The 17516-nt window shown below is 33.7% G+C and overlaps 1 protein-coding gene across 2 annotated transcripts in view; it reads right to left on the bottom strand.

Annotated features, from left to right (window-relative positions):
• The window catches only part of LOC145280058 (regulator of telomere elongation helicase 1-like), a 1039981-nt gene that overhangs the window by 27219 nt on the left and 995246 nt on the right, over window positions 1-17516 (bottom strand). For both annotated transcript variants that reach the window (XM_080131745.1, XM_080131746.1), the window contains exon 29: window positions 5035-5121. In XM_080131745.1, coding sequence (XP_079987871.1) covers window positions 5035-5121 — 87 coding nt within the window. The remainder of the gene's footprint in view (window positions 1-5034; window positions 5122-17516) is intronic.

The following is a 17516-nucleotide window of genomic DNA, read 5'->3' as shown; positions in this document are numbered from 1 at the left end:
GAAAGTATGACCACAGACGAACTACACAGAGAGTCTATACTGGCTTTTTCTTCCATTTCACAATATGGTGAGGGGTGCATAAAATTCTGAAGATTATGTATATTAACAAAATATTAATTTTAAACAAATAAATATTTGTTTATTCTATATAATATTGTGTTACAATTTGTCTTATAAACATATTTCATACATATTTTATTTAAAAATGTAAACAACGTTTATATCAATGAAAACACAACTAACTTTGAATACATATTTATAGGAACCTATCTTTGCATGGACGTTACAATAAACTCCTATAATTATTTTAGGAGGATCATTCCAAAAGTAAGACCTCTGATTTTGTTTTTTTAAAAACTAATAAAGTTGAAAAACTATGAAGGCAGGAGTGGTACCATTAAAATGAGTGACCGTTTGTGCCCCAGAATTTATTTTTCTACATAGTCACCACCAGTCTCAACTTTTTTGGCAGGAATTCAATGACGCATCTCTGCTTCTGACATACGTCCATGGGTTGCTTTCTTGGAGTCTCACACCATCAATATCTGCAACAGAGAGATGAAACTTTCAGGTCATAAATGCATAAGCTCAGTCATCATAACAATCTAGTTTGCAATCCCCTCTGATCCATTCAAGCAGAATAAAAAAAAATAGGAGGCATTACTTTTGGAACGCCTCTCACACCTCTAGTTTCAATAAAATTGAAACCATAGTAACATGCCACAACCTTCAATCAATTCTCAAAATTTGAACAAAATTTGAGTCTAACTTTGCATGAACTGCCCAACGAATTCCTATAATTACTTTTATAACAAAATGGTCGTCAAACAAAAAGAAATCAAACCTTCTTTCTTTAATTTTTTTTTTTTTTTACAATTTCCAATGATTTTGGTCACTGAAATGTTATTTATAAAAAGGCTTTGTTTTCTTTTCATTTGACAACCATTTTTTTTTTTTTTTTTTTTCAAAATAATTATAGAAGTTAGTTTTATAGTCTATGCAAAGATAGGCTTTTATAGATTCATCATTGGAAGAACGTTTTTGGGGGATGGAAATCACTCCAGACAAGGCATAAAGTCACTTGATGTAAGGAGCTTGCAAGACCAAAAGACGATTATCACAAAGACAGGAGATGTCTAGTGCCCTTAGTGTTGAAAAACCAAGGTTGGAGGTAGGAGCTAAAATATGTCAGCAAGAAGAGTTCTACAAGATTACGGTTACTGAAAAGAAGCTACTAAAACAGGAAGCTGTATAACAATAAAATGCTAAAACAGCAAATTGATGGGGACCATTAGACCGAGTTAAGCTTAATAATATCGCCTAAAAATATATTTTTTAAAACGTTTATTTTGTTAAAGGTTTCCTCAATGAAACTTAATTCTACAAAATTAAAAGATAAAAATTTTATCGGTTCAGTATTGCAATCTTTATTTTCACCATATTTTTAATTATGGCAGCATATTTGGGGGTTTGTGCTATTAAATAGATGGGGTTGCTTTTATTTAGGTGGGTGTATTTGTCTATGGCAGACAGCTGTAATTTTTAGTGGCAAATCAACAATTGATTTAGACTGAAGAACTTTTTAAATTTGAAGAATTAATTTTCTTTTGAGATGCACAGTAGAATATTACAAGCTTCTTGAATAAAATTAGAATGTCATGTTTCTGAATTTTTTTAGATGAGGATTGATAATTTAGATTATTTGGATTATTCGAACTACTGTTCTCATCTACAGCGTTATAATCATACAACATTTTGGTCGATGTAACGTTTTACCTTCTTTGGGTACAACTTGTTTAATTCGGGAATCTTTTTGTCTGCACAGAATTTTGAACAGACCACTTTGTTTAATCCTCATTCTATCAGCCAATTGCATTTTGAATGTTGCCCACAATGAGGATTGAACCTTCAACCCTAAAAAGAGTGTAACTTACAACTGAATCTTATCAAGTATTTTATCCACTATGCCATGAATCCTTATGGACAAAATACCTTAGTAAGCTGTAGTAATAGTGATAAGCCTTAAGCTTGTACTTCTAAAAGCAAAAATGTTTAAGGCTCTCAAAATTCATACTATAATTGTTTGACAGAAAGATTCTGGAGTTTGACAAGATACACCTGAAGAAGGGTGGAGATTACATTGATCGAAACATTGTGCAAATAGCACTCAAACTGAGAACAGTAGTCTGAATAATTCAAATAAGTAGAAAAATTAGAATATAAAAATGTCATGTAAAACAATGTTTGATGGAGTGTGTGTGTGTGTGGAGGGAGAGGGGGTGATGAAGCAATTTTAGCTTTTCATTTTTATTTAGTTTGCATGTCATTTAAAATTATACAGAAAGCAGAACTAAAAATTTGGTTGGAAAGGGAGATAATACTTGATATTCTTACAAAAATGAATTACTCCCCTTGCAGAATTTTTGTTTTTTTTGTTTTTTCAGTCATAAACTGAAAAATGTTTCCATATTACCAGTTATCCATGTGGGACTGCACATTTATTTATTTATTTTTTTTTGAGGGGAGGTAGTGATTTTGTAATCAACTTTATGAAGCAGGAGATTGTCATGATTGGATTTTAACTAAAGAAAAAAACAAATTCTCATTACACACCAATTATAAATCTGTCACGATCTAGATATAATCCGGTCAGATCCGAGCGACTGATTTGACAGAGAGGATTAGAAAACAAGAGACGTTGTGAAAAAGGTATTAATGTGCATTAAGACACAAAAACAAACACCAGGAACAATCTTTACTTTTTGGGAGTAAGAAGGGGGGGGGGATTTGGTTCTTTTCTAGAGTAGTTGCTCCTCTGAGAAATATTATGAGGATTGCGCAGTTAAGCCAACACACAAAAAAAAAAAAAATGGGTAAAAAAAATCAAATATACAATAAATAAATAAATAAATTATCATTGTCAATAAAAGAGCTATACTGTGATAGGGGCAATCTGAACGGGAAGCTGAGCAGCAAGATGTTTATTCACATTACACTTAAATTTCTATGTATTGTTCCGGTTGGGGAAACAGAGAGCAGGGGGAGAATCCCAAAGGTAAGTAGTCTGAGGAATGAAGCTATTATTTTCTACTCTAATAGAATAGAAAATCTTCCAGCATCTAAGGATTGCTACAGTGAAGGGGGGGTGGGATTTGTCACTGAAATACTTGTAAAACAAACATGGGAATGTGGTGATACAACAACGGCTGGAGCATCCTTCAATATATTCACAAGTGATTTTAAAGTGTGTAAACTGTCGTTTAAAAAGTAATTTCTTGTGAGAATTAAAGCTTACAGAGAGAAGCAGAGTATTATGATTCATCTGTTCTCCTTATCAAATTCGCTATTTCCAGTTAAATATGATTGCTCGCTGACATGAGCATTGTCGTGACAGTTTTCTAAACCTTACTATCAGGTCATTCCATACATTCTGTCCGAATTTATGAATAAAAGAAGTGACCAAATGTTACATTTTATTAAAGATTTGACTTTCTTTCATCTACTAACAAGCTTATTTATTCCATCACTATAAAATCTTTTTGGCTTTGATTCGAAGAACTCACAAATGTCAGTTTCAACATCTTTCTGCCTTACAAAATCTGTTCCTTCCAAATGATTCTGTAAGCTACGAAACAAATGGTAGTCTGAAGGAACAAGGTCAGGAAAATAGAGTGTATGAGGAATTTTCTCTCAACCAAGTTCTTCAATCTTTTGTGAGGTGATTCTTGCTGTGTGGGGTCGTGCATTGTCCAGATGAAATATCACCCCTTTTTGATTCACTAAAGTAGGTCTTTTTCCCCTTCAAAACTTGGTTTAAATGCTCTAATTGCTGACAGTAGATTTGAGCAGTAATTGTTGCATTAGGTGCTAACAATTCAAAGTGGATTATTCCTTGGCAATCCCACCATATTGAAAGAAGAACCTTATTCCTATAAAGTTCTCTTTTCGGATATGGCTGAGGTCTTTCCCTTTTACCAGGTCATTGTCTACAATGCTAAACATTTTGATGAAAGATCCATTTTTCGTCATTAGCCACAAGTCTATCCAAAAAAGGTGAAACAAGTTGGTGAGAATGGAGAGAAGGGCAGATATGAACTCGGGATTTGAGATTGTTTTCAGACAATTCATGAGGCACCAATTTTCCAAATTTAGGAACTTTTCCAACTTGTTGAAGATGGTGATGAACAGTTGTATGGTTTGAACTCAGCTTTATTGTCAATTCCTCAACTGATAAAGCAGGATTTCCTTCAAGAAAATTATCATCAAACTCAACGGGACATCCGGTTCGATCTTCATTTTCAAGAGTGAAATCACAATTTTGCAAACCATCTTCTGCAAGTTCTTTCATTCACACATTCCTTTCCATAAATTGAGTGAATATTTCTAGCCGCTTCGGTTGCTGAATTTCATAAAACATTATATGCCCCAAATGATTCTTAGGCACTTCCATGTTAGTAGGGTTGTAATCAAGCAAATTTAAATTTTATCGTTGTGTAAAAAAAAAAATGTAATCAGTTATAATGCATCTAAACATAAAAATGTAAAAAATTACAAAAAATACACAAAGTTTCGTTCAATTTAAAAACAAAGGTAAAAATTCGGACCTGATACTTCCGTGCTGGCTCATGACAAATCGGAAGCAGGTTTTTTGTTTGTGACAATGCCACTAGAAGAGTGCCTTACAGTGGTAATAGACTTTTTCTGTGTGATTTGTTTTTCCTTTTTTTTTTTTTTTTTTTTTTTTTTTCATCAGCGTTTGCTCATCCATATTGCCTTTATCACAGCTGAGGAGCTTCCATCTACCCCTTATATGGGAAACTTCTAGAATATCAGAGGGAGAGTAACCGGTGCTACACTTTGCTCAAGGGTGACCTGGAATGTTCAAGTTCAATTCTCTTAGGTATTCACATACCTAAATAAATATAGCACCTAATATTGCCAAATCTTAAAAAAATAAATAAATAAAAAATAAAATTAAAAAAAAAAACAATATTTCTTGAAAAGAACAAAAACAAAATCAATAATGAGACATACTGTGATTATTCTGATTTTCTTCTTGGCCGGTTGTTTTCTGATGCTTGTAAAATCCTGAGAATCTCCACTTGAACATGGCTGCGCAGACTAAAGAAAACAAAAAAGAAAAGTAAAAAAAAAAGACAACAATAAATGTTAGTCTTTATTTTTTTTTTAAAGAAATTTTTACAGGATAGAACTATCCCCTGCCAGCTGCAATGATAACAAAAAGTATTACCCTACATTGTCATTAGTGAGACACTCTCTTCATCCTTTAACAGAGATGCAGTCATCCAATCTTTTAGAAGAACACTATTTAACAAGGGCAGATAACTCTAGGAGTAATCACTGTCAAAAAAGTAAAAATATTTTTTTTCTTTGTAATTTCTGCATCTTGAATGAAACCGTCTTATTCAATTGTTTACTTGACCAAATTGCTAGTTGAAAATCAGGTGCCACAGGTAACATCCATAATCTCTTTAAAATAGGAAATGGTGTAAACATGTGTAATAATATTGCATGCTTACTGTGGGTGCACAGTTGCAAGGTATGCAGACAACTGGCTTGCAATGAGAGAAGATAGACCACTCCAGAAATGGCTAATATCTTTGAAATTGGTTCCATGTTGTGATTATGGCCCACTTGAGATTTTCCAAAAATAATGTTTATATTAGATGGTAGGCCTCATAGTCAGTCAGTGTCGATGTTTATAGATCAGGGGTCTCCAAACTATGGCCTGCAGGCCAGATCCGGCTTACCAAAGTCTTTAATTTGGCCCATGGAGCTCTTATGGAGAACGTAAAAATATTCAGGAAAAATTTAAAAAAAAAAAATGGAAATGTGTAAAAATAGTGTGGTAGTTTTTCTTTTTGTTCAAAAAATGATTAAAAGAATGAAGTTTTGGATGAACCAGTTTCATCAAAAAGAGAAAATTTGCTAATAAACAAACCAGTATAAAGCAGTCATTTTTGGTCCCCTGACAAAAAGAAGGCGGACCTGTAAATTCATCCTTGTCCGTTCGTCCGTCCGCACTTTTCTCAATAACTACGCCTTGGAATTTTTAAAAATTTTGCACAAACATTAAACATGATATGAGTAAAAAAGTAACAGAACAGATTTTCTGGGAAAACTCCAGTTGCCCCCTCGGGTTAAAATGGCTAAAAGTGACACCTTTGTGCTTATTAAAAAAAATTGATGCCTTAAATTTTTATAAAGCTTTCTGAAAAGCTGTAACTGATTTCTATATAATTTTGTTTATCTATACTTCGCTATAACTCTTAGGGTGTGCCCCAGGGGCTCTTTTAGGGCTAATAAAAATACTCCCTTTTTGGGACTATTTTACCATATTTGTCCAAAATTTTCTGTGTATGTCTATTTAGCAGTTTTGCATGGTGCTGAACTCAAATTTAAATATGTTAAGGCCTTGGGGACTTTTGGAGCTAAATGGAGGGGGGTGGCAAATGATGGACTTAGTCATTTCTTTTTTTTTTTTTTGCATGGTGCAGAACTCAAATTTACATATATTAAGGCCTAAAACTGTGCACCGTTTGTTCATTTTCACCAGGATTTGACGTTCCCTGAGGACTTTTGAGGCTAAATGGGGGGGGGGAGCAAATGCTGAACTTAGTCATTTTTTTATGCCTCATTCACTGTGCACTGACAGAGGACCATGCATGCTTCACTTGTTTTTTTTATACTGGCCTGCGTAGCTCTAAAAAGTCAGCAATATGCCTCTCCCCCATTCCATTTGAAAACTTTGGAGACCCTGACTATAGATTGATAGATGATACTCTCGAGTAGTCGTGGCATAGTTTATCTCTCTCTCTCTCTTTATGCATATATCTTCAACTGCCGCTATAAACATATACAATACTGTATGTTTAGTGGGGAGTGCATAATTACAATGCATGCAGATGACAGGCCTTATAATGGGGGAAATCTTTAGCTAAGAGAGACCATCCAAGAAATGGGCTGACATTTTTTAAATCATTATGTCTTCTTGAACATGAACTTTGATGCTGTAATTGTGAGCCATTTTAGTCCTGGAAAAATGAATGTCCATCCAGATATAATGCATCCTGGTCAGTAAGTTTTTTTTATGGTCATAATTAAGCAGCTTAGCCTTTTCATGGGCTGACTGTGTGGTCTACTCTAAATGACACCAATATCCCAACAGAGCAGACAGGCAGGGGAGTTACTTGAGTTTCTGTGGGTCTCAAGTTATTAAACATAACATGAACATAACATCTCAAACTCAAATATTTCAGATTTGCATGAAATTTCATCCAAGATTATTAGATATGAATTGGACAAAATTCCTTGGATTTTAATTTCTTCTTATGATCCCTTAAGCTTAATGAACGTCTGGTGTTTGTCTTGATTTGCAAAGCAGACGTTCAGAAGAAGAAAACAAATATCATTGGACGTTTTCAAAATAAAACTAGGTTATAGTCAAGATTATCTACTTTTTTTGACTTCGATCTCTGCTCTGCAGATGGGACAACAGTGACGAGCAAGATATGGTTTCTTATGATTAATGCTTATCTTCCTCTCAGTTAACGTGAAAGCCCCCACCCCTTGCCATGTTAAGAATGCCTACTTGAGCATGTTTAATTATCCAGCCAAGTGGATGGCAGAATTCGGAAGTAAAAAAGAACTGACACTCTTGACTATTGCCGAACATTGTCACTTGTTTTAGACTGAAATTTTGTTTTGTTCAGAGAGAGAATACTTTTGTTACATCAGTGATAAAGACCGAATGACTGACACAGTGAATTCAGATGAAGACAACAAGTGGACGATCACAGTCTGTGCAGTGTATGTACAGAAACTCAGGTTCATGCTGGTAATCCCATTCGGTTGCTTTCCATCACCAGTTCAATTTGGTAAGGAAACCCAGTTGTATCCCAAACTTTTCTGATGAGGTCGTTTATTACTGCATGTAGAACTGGAACCTCCTTTACTCGTTCCAATGCACTGAGTAACCGTCTGTCTTGTAACGTCACCTGTTTAGCGTCTGAACAGCCAAAGCTCTGTCCCCATACGTCCAAGCGACCTGCTTTATATTACATTCACCCACATGAATCTCGCGAGATTACACGAGACCGTTTCTGTTAAATATCACAGACGGCATCTTGCTTTTTCTTTTTCCTGTCCAGCGCGCATGACAGGCAGACACGTGGGCGCTTCACAGGTAGGTCGTGTGTATGTCCGTTTCTATTTTCCCCACACTGCGTGTCTTCGAAATTGAATGAGGTTATGACAGAATGCAGATGAAACTAGCGACTGAAAGTTCCATATCTGCAGCTGTGATATTGCTCTTGTTGTTGCAATGGTGTTCACCCTCGTCAGTTTGAGCCAGCTTCTACCCAAGCCTGCACTACTCTTACATATTAGAGACCCTATGTCAGTAGCAATTAAGTTAGCTAGTATGAGCTTTGACAAGGGTCACACAGAGTACATGATAACTCAGTTTTGTAAAACAGAATCGCTTCACGGGTTGAATGAAAGATCGTCAAGTCACTAAATATTACTCCAAATAGTAGCAAAGAGCACTCAGCTACTAAAAACGAATATATCCCTTTCACGGGACATATATGTATACACATACACCCTCTGCAAAATATGAAAAGCAAAAAATATGCTTCGATAGTATTTACACTAATATTTAATGTCTTAATTGGTAAAAATAAAAAAATAAAAAATAGGAAAGAAAAAAATGTCTCAATTTGGAAATTTTATCAAAAGAAAAAAAAAGAAAGAAAAACATTATCAACTGGTATAAAAGAAATAAATAAAAAAAGAACCTATCTCATTATGGAAATAGAGTGACGGATTTCTTTCAAAATTCATTTTAGAAGGAAGAGTTGCTATTTGCTTTCTTCCTTCCCCTAAATACTTGAAATGGTTTCGTCTGGTAGATTTTTTACTCACTGACTTTTGTGTAATGGAACAGATTTATATTTATTTACACAAAAATAAATACATATTATTCTTTATTATAGAGCAGAGGATGTATTACAGGCCTGTATGCATATAATTGTTTACTATAACAATTATTAAATACCTACAGACACTAGTGTTTCTCTTTCTGGGAATCATCAGTGTGCAGGGTGACACAATTACTGCTGGTCGGGAGACTCGAACCCGGCAACAAAGTCATCTCGAACTCCATTAAGAAGGAAAAAATCATCTTGAGCTTGTATATATATATATACACACCAGCATGGATACCCAGCGTTGCCTGGGTTGACATGAAGTTCCGTTCAGAACACACCTGCTATACTAATCATTTTCATCATGGGCAACATGGATACCCTCACAACAATTCCAAAAATAAAAGAATGGATAAAAACATGTAAATGTAATCATCCCCAAAAAGAAGTACCTGATACCCTCTCCACCAGAAATTTCGGCAGAATGGATACAAATGGAAGAAACTATTCTCTGGATATTGAGTACTGAACTCCCCCTCCCTAAATAAATAATTAAAAATAAATCATTACAACTTTTGTTTCAATAAAAATAGCAGCGAATGCCCGTGCAATCATACAATAAAAAAAAAAGAAGAAAAATAGCCAAGTAGGTAGAACCCCTAAAAAAAATGAAAATCTACGAAAAATTGATTCCCAAAACAATTAAATTAAATTTTTCGTCATTTTATGTTTCTAATGTAATCCTCCCCCCTCCCAAAAAATTGAATTTGTCATATTTTGGGGTTCATTTTGTTTATGAAATTGTTAGGTGAAAGTACGGAATGGTGTCATAAAAATTAATTAAATTTATCATTATTTTATGTTTAAAATGTAATTCTCGCCCCCACCATAAAAAAAAACGTATTTGTCATGTTGTGCCCCACCCCCCTCAATCAACCAAACTTGAAAAAATGCTAGAGACGACATGCCTCGTTGAATGCTTTGTGGCCAAAAAGTGGGTGCTCATTTTACGTTAAATTTATATAGAAAGTGATTCCCCGCTTTAAAATGTTAATTTTCTTCTTTTTTTTTCAAAATTTCTTCTTTCATATTATTTATAAATGCTGTTTAAACGTATTAGGGCCAAAAAGGTAAGTCCTAATTTTTTTTAGGGGTTAAACGACGCTGAGTCATGTCATAAAAATTTACCTTTTTTTTTTAATTCAAAATCTAAGTTTGTAATCGATGAGATTAACATGAAAAAAGAAAGAAAAGTGTAAATTGTGGAATTCAGAGGGGGGGGGCAGTAGATCTTTATTTTTTTTTTAGGTATTAAACGACGCTGGGTCACATCGTAAAAATTTACTGATTTCTGTATAGCTGTTTAAAGAATAATAACAACAAACAAATCAAATGTTCGGAAGATTCTAAGGGGCAAATAACTCTAAAAGTTTGTTTAAAAAGTCGATGTTGGAATAATAATTCCAAATAAATTAAATATGTTATCAATATAATTATTGTTTCAAATTCATTTAAAAAACAATTTTAAATAGAACACTTAAAATAATTCTCTTGCTAAAAACATTAATTAAGATACCGCTATTTAATAAAATCGATTTTTCTTAATATCATATGCAAATGACATGATCTAATTGTATTTAGTTTGCAAGAATGAAACTATATATAGAAATAAATGAAAGAGTAAAGTAAGGAATCTTTTGTATATATTAATCAAACTGTAAACAAACAGACAGACAGACAGACAGGAATACGAATATATATATATATATATATATATATATATATAAAAGTGACCTTGTCTGTGGGTGGAAAAGTCTCTACCAAACTACTCTATTGAATTTTGGTCTACAGAGTTGAAATGATATATGGGGCATTTGGACCTGTGGAACAAGGTCGATTTGTTTTGTAGCTGGTAAAAATAGCTGCTAAGGGGTTAAAATTGAAAAATATTGGAACTTAGCAGGCATAAGTCAACTTAATTTTATATCCTCCATGCATGCGCAAATATACATTTAAACATTTAACTGCGTTAATCTTTAAAGTTTTGATATCCATGTGTCCTTAGATCATATCGTAGCAAATAATGCTAGAGAGCTAAATGTTTTGGTTTCGATAAAGCTGATTCCAAATTAATACCAGCTTTTCTTAAGTTTTCACATATCAAAATATAAAGGCATAAGCTTTACCAAAGCATTTGTCTAGGATGGTGGTCGTAAGGATGGACAAACTCAGTATTGCAAAGTTAAAGTTTGATTCATATAAAACTTTGAATGAATACGACTTGAATTCTTGGAATAAAAGAAAGGGAGTGAAGTTCCTGCAATAGTTAAATATGTAGTTCTAGCGTTGAAGACGTGTGTGAGTATGAGTTTATCTGACTGTGTGTATTTTTCTGTGACAAGTTTGTGGTAGTAGTGTTTGTGATGCCAGTACAGTATGTAGCATCATCCCACAAATCAGAACATGAACCAGAAATCAAATGGAACGTGTCACTGAGTTTTCGCTTTAGTGATAAAAAAAAAAACTCTAAACAAACCATTCCATGCTTGATAGACCACATTTCCTATAAGTTTAAATATATAGTAGAACCCCGGGATACGATATAAACAATTAGTAACAAAATACAGTACAGTATATAATACGCATGTATATAATCAAATAACATTATAAATAACACTAAGTTGGGACAAATACCGTAACCAGGGGCCGGAAAAAAACATCCTATTCCATATTATAACCTGAAAATAAACCGTATCCCAGAGTTCTACTGTATATAATTACTATTTCATATATATATATATATATATATATATATATATATATATATATATATATATATATGAAATATATTTATTATGCATATATTTTTGCTTTAGAATTTACTTCAGTGTTTGTTTCAGCAGCCTGATGATTTCTCTCAAAAATGAAACAAATATTTCAGCATAGCTTATTTTCCATCTATCTATATCTCTATATATAAAAGGCAAAATATGTGTGACCATTTCGTGTATGTCTCGCAAAGGATTTTCTCGCACACGCTCCCAGGGGGGGGGGGTTACGATCGCTTAGAAGTGTTTATATAGGCCGTAGGTAATAATATCTAGGATTTGGGAATGCACGTCACGTCTAGATTTATTTACATCGACTTTTACAAAATTATTGCTATTTTGGCTTCTCGCGTGTTGATTGGGCTTTTTCGTATAAAAAGCGAAACTAATTCAAAGCCTACCAGCATTCTCGGCATCGCGCCGGGAAACGTCCAGAAGCAATCAGCTTTGATCAATGTTGTATATCAGACAATTGCTATTCAATCTGGACAATTGGGAGCTGGTCCCCCCCCCAACATCTGTTGGGGGAAAAAAACAGTCAAATTTTGGTAAACAAACCCAAATGCTGCCTTGAAGCAAAAGTTAACTGAGTGACTTCTATTTGACCTCCTTGATTAGGTTAAATCGAAGCAGCAGAGTTAACTTTTATTGCGGACACCCGTTTTTAATAGTTAAATAAATAAATTCAAATGTGTCTGTTGTATGTCACAGTGGCCCAATCGTTACCGTCACACGGTTTTTTTTTTCACACTTTAATTTCTAACTTTGCCTCAAGGGTTCAGGTTCGGTCCTCATACTCACCTAGAATAACTTCTTTTTTTATTATTTTACCCCCCCCCTTCGGAGTTTTGATTTACCTCAAAACACCCGGACATTGCCAGGTACCCCCGCTAGTCTATATATATAAAAGCGAAAATGTATGTATGTATGTGTGTATGTTTGTGTGTCTGTTAAAAACTTTCGACAGACAGAACAAAAATTCACAAATTTGGTCTCATATGAAAGCCCCATCCTTTGCCTGACCAATATCGAAAAAATTTTTTACCCTGAAATTAGCACTTTTCTATGGGGGGTTGGGGGTGGGGTGTAGGGTCAGCAAAAACCGTCCTCTCATGACGAGATCGGTTCTACGCATGCATCAGACGACGTCATGACCTGATTTGGTTTAAATATTTGAAGAACTGGCACAATTTCATGTGCATCGTCTTAGCTCAGTTGGTTAGAGCGTTGGGTCATTATCTAAAGGTTTTGGGTTCGAATCGTGGTGTGAGATGCCTATTTTTTTTTTTTTTTTGATTTTTTAAATTTAAATATTGAATCAGTGTTATTTAAAGCATTTTTCACGTAACGTTCGTTTTTCTGTTTTTTTTTTACTTCGCTAATCCACCCCCGACCACACACCCAAAAACACCCGGGTACCCACCGATTTTTTAAATTTTAATATTGAAACCGGCTTATTTAAGCCATTTTTCACGTGTTCGTTTTTCCGTTTTCTTTTTTGTTTTTTCGATTTTTACATTTAACATCGTTCGTTTGCCTTACGCTAGTTTTTTTTGTGTTTCTTTTCGATGTTTTGATTACACCCCCCTCCGCTCAAGTTTTAACATTCGTTTTTATGTTTTCTTTTTTTACTTCGCTTATAACAAACAAACCTGGTCATTGACCTCATTTGCTGAATAGCTATTGCTTACGTCGTCGTCGTAACGCTCTACGACTTCCGTGCAGGCACCTGTCAATTTGGTTCTTACTTAAATAAATTCAAACATCTTTCAGTGACTCATTCTGGCTGGCTGAACGGTTCATGTTTTTTTCACATTTTATTTTCAAACTTCGCCTCAGGGCTTTGGGTTCGCCCCCCCCCACCCCACCCAATTTCTTTTTTATTTAACAGCACACACACCTCCAAACACTCGGGCAACGCCGGGTACCCTTGCTAGTATATATATATATATAAAAGCGAAAATGTTTGTGTGTGTGTGTGTGTTTGTATGTTTCGCAAAACCTTTCAACAGAGGCGACAGATTTTCACAAGATTGGTATCATTTTGAAGCCTGACATCTTGGATGAAAAATATCGAAAAATTGGCCAAAATCATTAATTCCTTCACCCTAAACTGGGCCCTTTTCTACAAGGAGGGTGCCGAAAAAAATAGTTCCTTCATTTTCTCTCCTCCTGCTACTACGACAATGCCGTCATGTTTGACCTAGAAAACGTTGACGTTAGTTTAAACCACCTGCAAGTGTTTTTAAAGGTTTCATTTTATTCGTTATTAAGTGTATGTCTCTTTGGCGTAGGGGTAATGTGTTGGGCATTTTTTTTCCGCCTTAGCATCGATGCTTCGGGTGCGAGCCTGTCTTTCTATCTAAACTTTTTTTCCTCTTTTACACCTTTTTTTTTTTTTTTTTTACGTTTGTTCGCTGTTTTGCTTTGTTTTGGTTTTTCCAATTTTTCTTAACATCATGTTTTTTTTATAATATTAAAACAGGGTCACCCTCTCCTACATACACACCCCCAAACACCCGGGCAACGCCGGATAACCCCGCTAGTCTAAAAATATAAAAGCGAAAATGTTTGTGTGTGTGTGTGTGTGTGTGCGTTTTCATGTATGTCCAGGAAAGGCTTTTTCCAAGAACCGATCGGTCGCCTCACAGCTTCTTAAAACTTTTCATATCGCACCTAAATGATAATATCTGAGTTAACAACTGAGGTCGCCTGTCTATTTAATTTGCCCGACTTTCAAAAGATAAATATTCAACAATTTTCGAGCGCCGCATGTGCATTAATCTTTTTCGGATAAAAAAAGAAGCAAACAGACTCACGGTAAAAAAAACACTGTCCCGCACTCAAAGTTGACGTCATTAACTCGTCAAAAACGGGCACCTGCCAAGTCGCACATTTTTTTTTTTTTTCACACTTTATTATTTTCCAACTGCGCATCAAGGCTTCATTTTTTTTTTTTAAACAACCAACGATTTTTGTTTTCATTTACCCAAAAACACACACACCTACAAACACCTGGGCAACACCGGGTACCTCCCATTAGCATATATATAAACTCGAGTCTTGGACTTTCGATTCGTTGATTGTCATCGCTCTTGTGGGCTGCGACGTTGTTTGGTTGTGGAATTTATTATATATATATATATATATATATATATATATATATATATATATATATATACACACACACACACACCAAGTTAAAGGTATTCCAGAGATAAAATCCATGAATTAAAACAAGGTTATTAAGAGTGCTCAATAAAAAAAAAAAAAGCAAAGTATATCATTTTTATTCATATAGACAAATATTACATAGTTGCTAAACTGAACATGCTAATTTTTCGGAAACATCGGTTTATTGATAACTTTTCAGCAGGCAACAGAAATAAAGTTTATCCACTTTTCATCTTTTTAAGAACCAGCTATGATGAATAAGTGGATATTTCTGTTGCCTGACGAAAAGCCTTTGGTTTTTCAATAAACCAATCTTTCCGAAACATTAGCATGTTCAGTGTAGCAACTATATAATATTTGTCCATAATAAATAAAAAAAAAAAAATATATATATATATATATATATATTCAACTTGTAATTTGTTGCTACACAGTCATGAGCATGTTTCAGTCTTCTAGTGTTTAGCAACTAGAGACCTCTTCAGGCAACAATGCTTATTTACAGTTTGAGAATTCCGCTTTCGTAAATAAGCATTGTTGCCTGAAGAGATCTCTAGTTGCTAAACACTAGAAGACTGAAACATGCTCATAACCGTGTAGCAACAAATTACTGCTTATGTAAAGACAAATTGAAAATGTAACTTGCTCTACTTCCGTATTGAGCACTCGTATTAACCTTGTTATATTTCATTGGTTACCTACTTTTGAAAAATAGCAACCTCAAATTATATATATATATATATATATATATATATATATATATATATATATATATATATATATATATAATCGTTAAAATATACTCCAGTGACATTTTTTGTGCTTTTACCCATTGGGCTAATTACATATACATATATATATATATATAAATAATAAAACAGTGATATGTTTATGTGTGCATATAAATATAATGGGGCTATGTTTTTTTTTTTTTGTTTTTTTGTAAATTACACATGAATTGTTGCAAAACGGTATTTTTATGCTGTGATATATAGAAAGTAAAATTCTTCTTCAGACGATTCTTATATCAAGATAAAAGATTCATGAACGCGCGTGTGCGCACGCGCACATACGCGTGTATACACACACGGAAAAGGAAGAAACTGTCGTCTGTGTGTTGATACCTATTAAAAATGTGACCACGTCGTCTGCTAATCAGTGTCAGTATGACCCAGACCGTCATCGATGCAATAATCAGAGATATTGAAAATAGACCCAGCATAATGCGTACGCGATAAAAAAAAAAAAAAAATTGAAAAAAGGAAATGGGAAAGTGAAAGGCACTCAAATAATACAAAATTGTTTCCATCCAGTTTTATCTGATTATGATTGGCGAATATAACAGCAGATAAAGGAATGGAGGGGTAGAGAGAAAAAGAAGGAAAGAAGAAAAAGAGGAAAATAAAATAAAAGAGATGATGATGATGATGACGACGCCAGCGACGAAGGCAACAAAGAGAAAAAAGAAAAAGAGGACGGGAGAGGACGAAATAAAAAGAAAAGGATAAAGGATGAGAGAGAGAGAGAGAGAGAGAGAGAGAGAGAGAGAGAGAGAGAGAGAGAGAGAGAGATTTTTTAGACATTGTCATATTCATTAGATTTATCCCACCTTGTTTTCCATGCTTGGCACGCAAGACAAGCCAGCTACATCTAAAAGATGACCCTTGAAGAAAGGAAATGAGTACCCCCCACCCCACCCCCACCCCCGCACAAAAAAAAAAAAAAATGCGTACAATTAAGAGAAGAAATTCAGAAGGACGAAGACAAGAATTTAACAGATTTAGCCTTAAAAATATAAACTGAACCAATATATATATATATATATATATATATATATATATATATATATATATATATATATATATATATATATGTGTGTGTGTGTGTGTGTGTGTGTATGATTACTTCATTTAATCACATAAATTAATATCCGAAAATATAATTTTATGCGTAAATTTTTCAGTATTTACTTCAACAGTGCTCAACACATAGGTAGAGCTAGGTAGTGAGTTATGAAAATATATATGGCTATTAAGCTACACAGAATATTCCACGTTTCATTCTCGTGAGAATTCGTCAGGCTTATGCATAAGACTGGCGAATTCTCACGAGAATGAAACACGGAATATTATGTGTAGCTTAATTGCCATATATATTTTCATAACTTATATATATATATATATATATATATATATATATAGATAGATAGATAGATAGATAGAATGATGAAAAATAAAACAATTACATTATTGATTTATCAAATGTCCAAAAAACAAGCAATATATAACGAAAGATTTTTATGATTGTTTTTGAACATTTGATAAATTAATAATATAAATTTTTCATTTTTTTTTCATTTTATTTTGTCATATATTAATGCTCGTCTATAATATCGAGCATCCATTTATCAAGATAGGATATATATATATATATATATATATATATATATATATATATCTCACTCAAACTTAAATTGCATAAAACTTAAGCTAGGATAAAAAAAATTAGAAAAATATTTATTCGGATAACATTATGTTTCTCAGACATTAATGGAATAGAAATTATT

The sequence above is a fragment of the Euprymna scolopes genome, chromosome 7 (genome assembly GCF_053919585.1).
Source record: "Euprymna scolopes isolate OS-2025 chromosome 7, ASM5391958v1, whole genome shotgun sequence".
NCBI lineage: Eukaryota > Metazoa > Mollusca > Cephalopoda > Sepiida > Sepiolidae > Euprymna > Euprymna scolopes.
The sequence above is the reverse complement of the archived record's forward strand: the minus strand, read 5'-3'. Positions and strand labels throughout refer to the sequence as shown.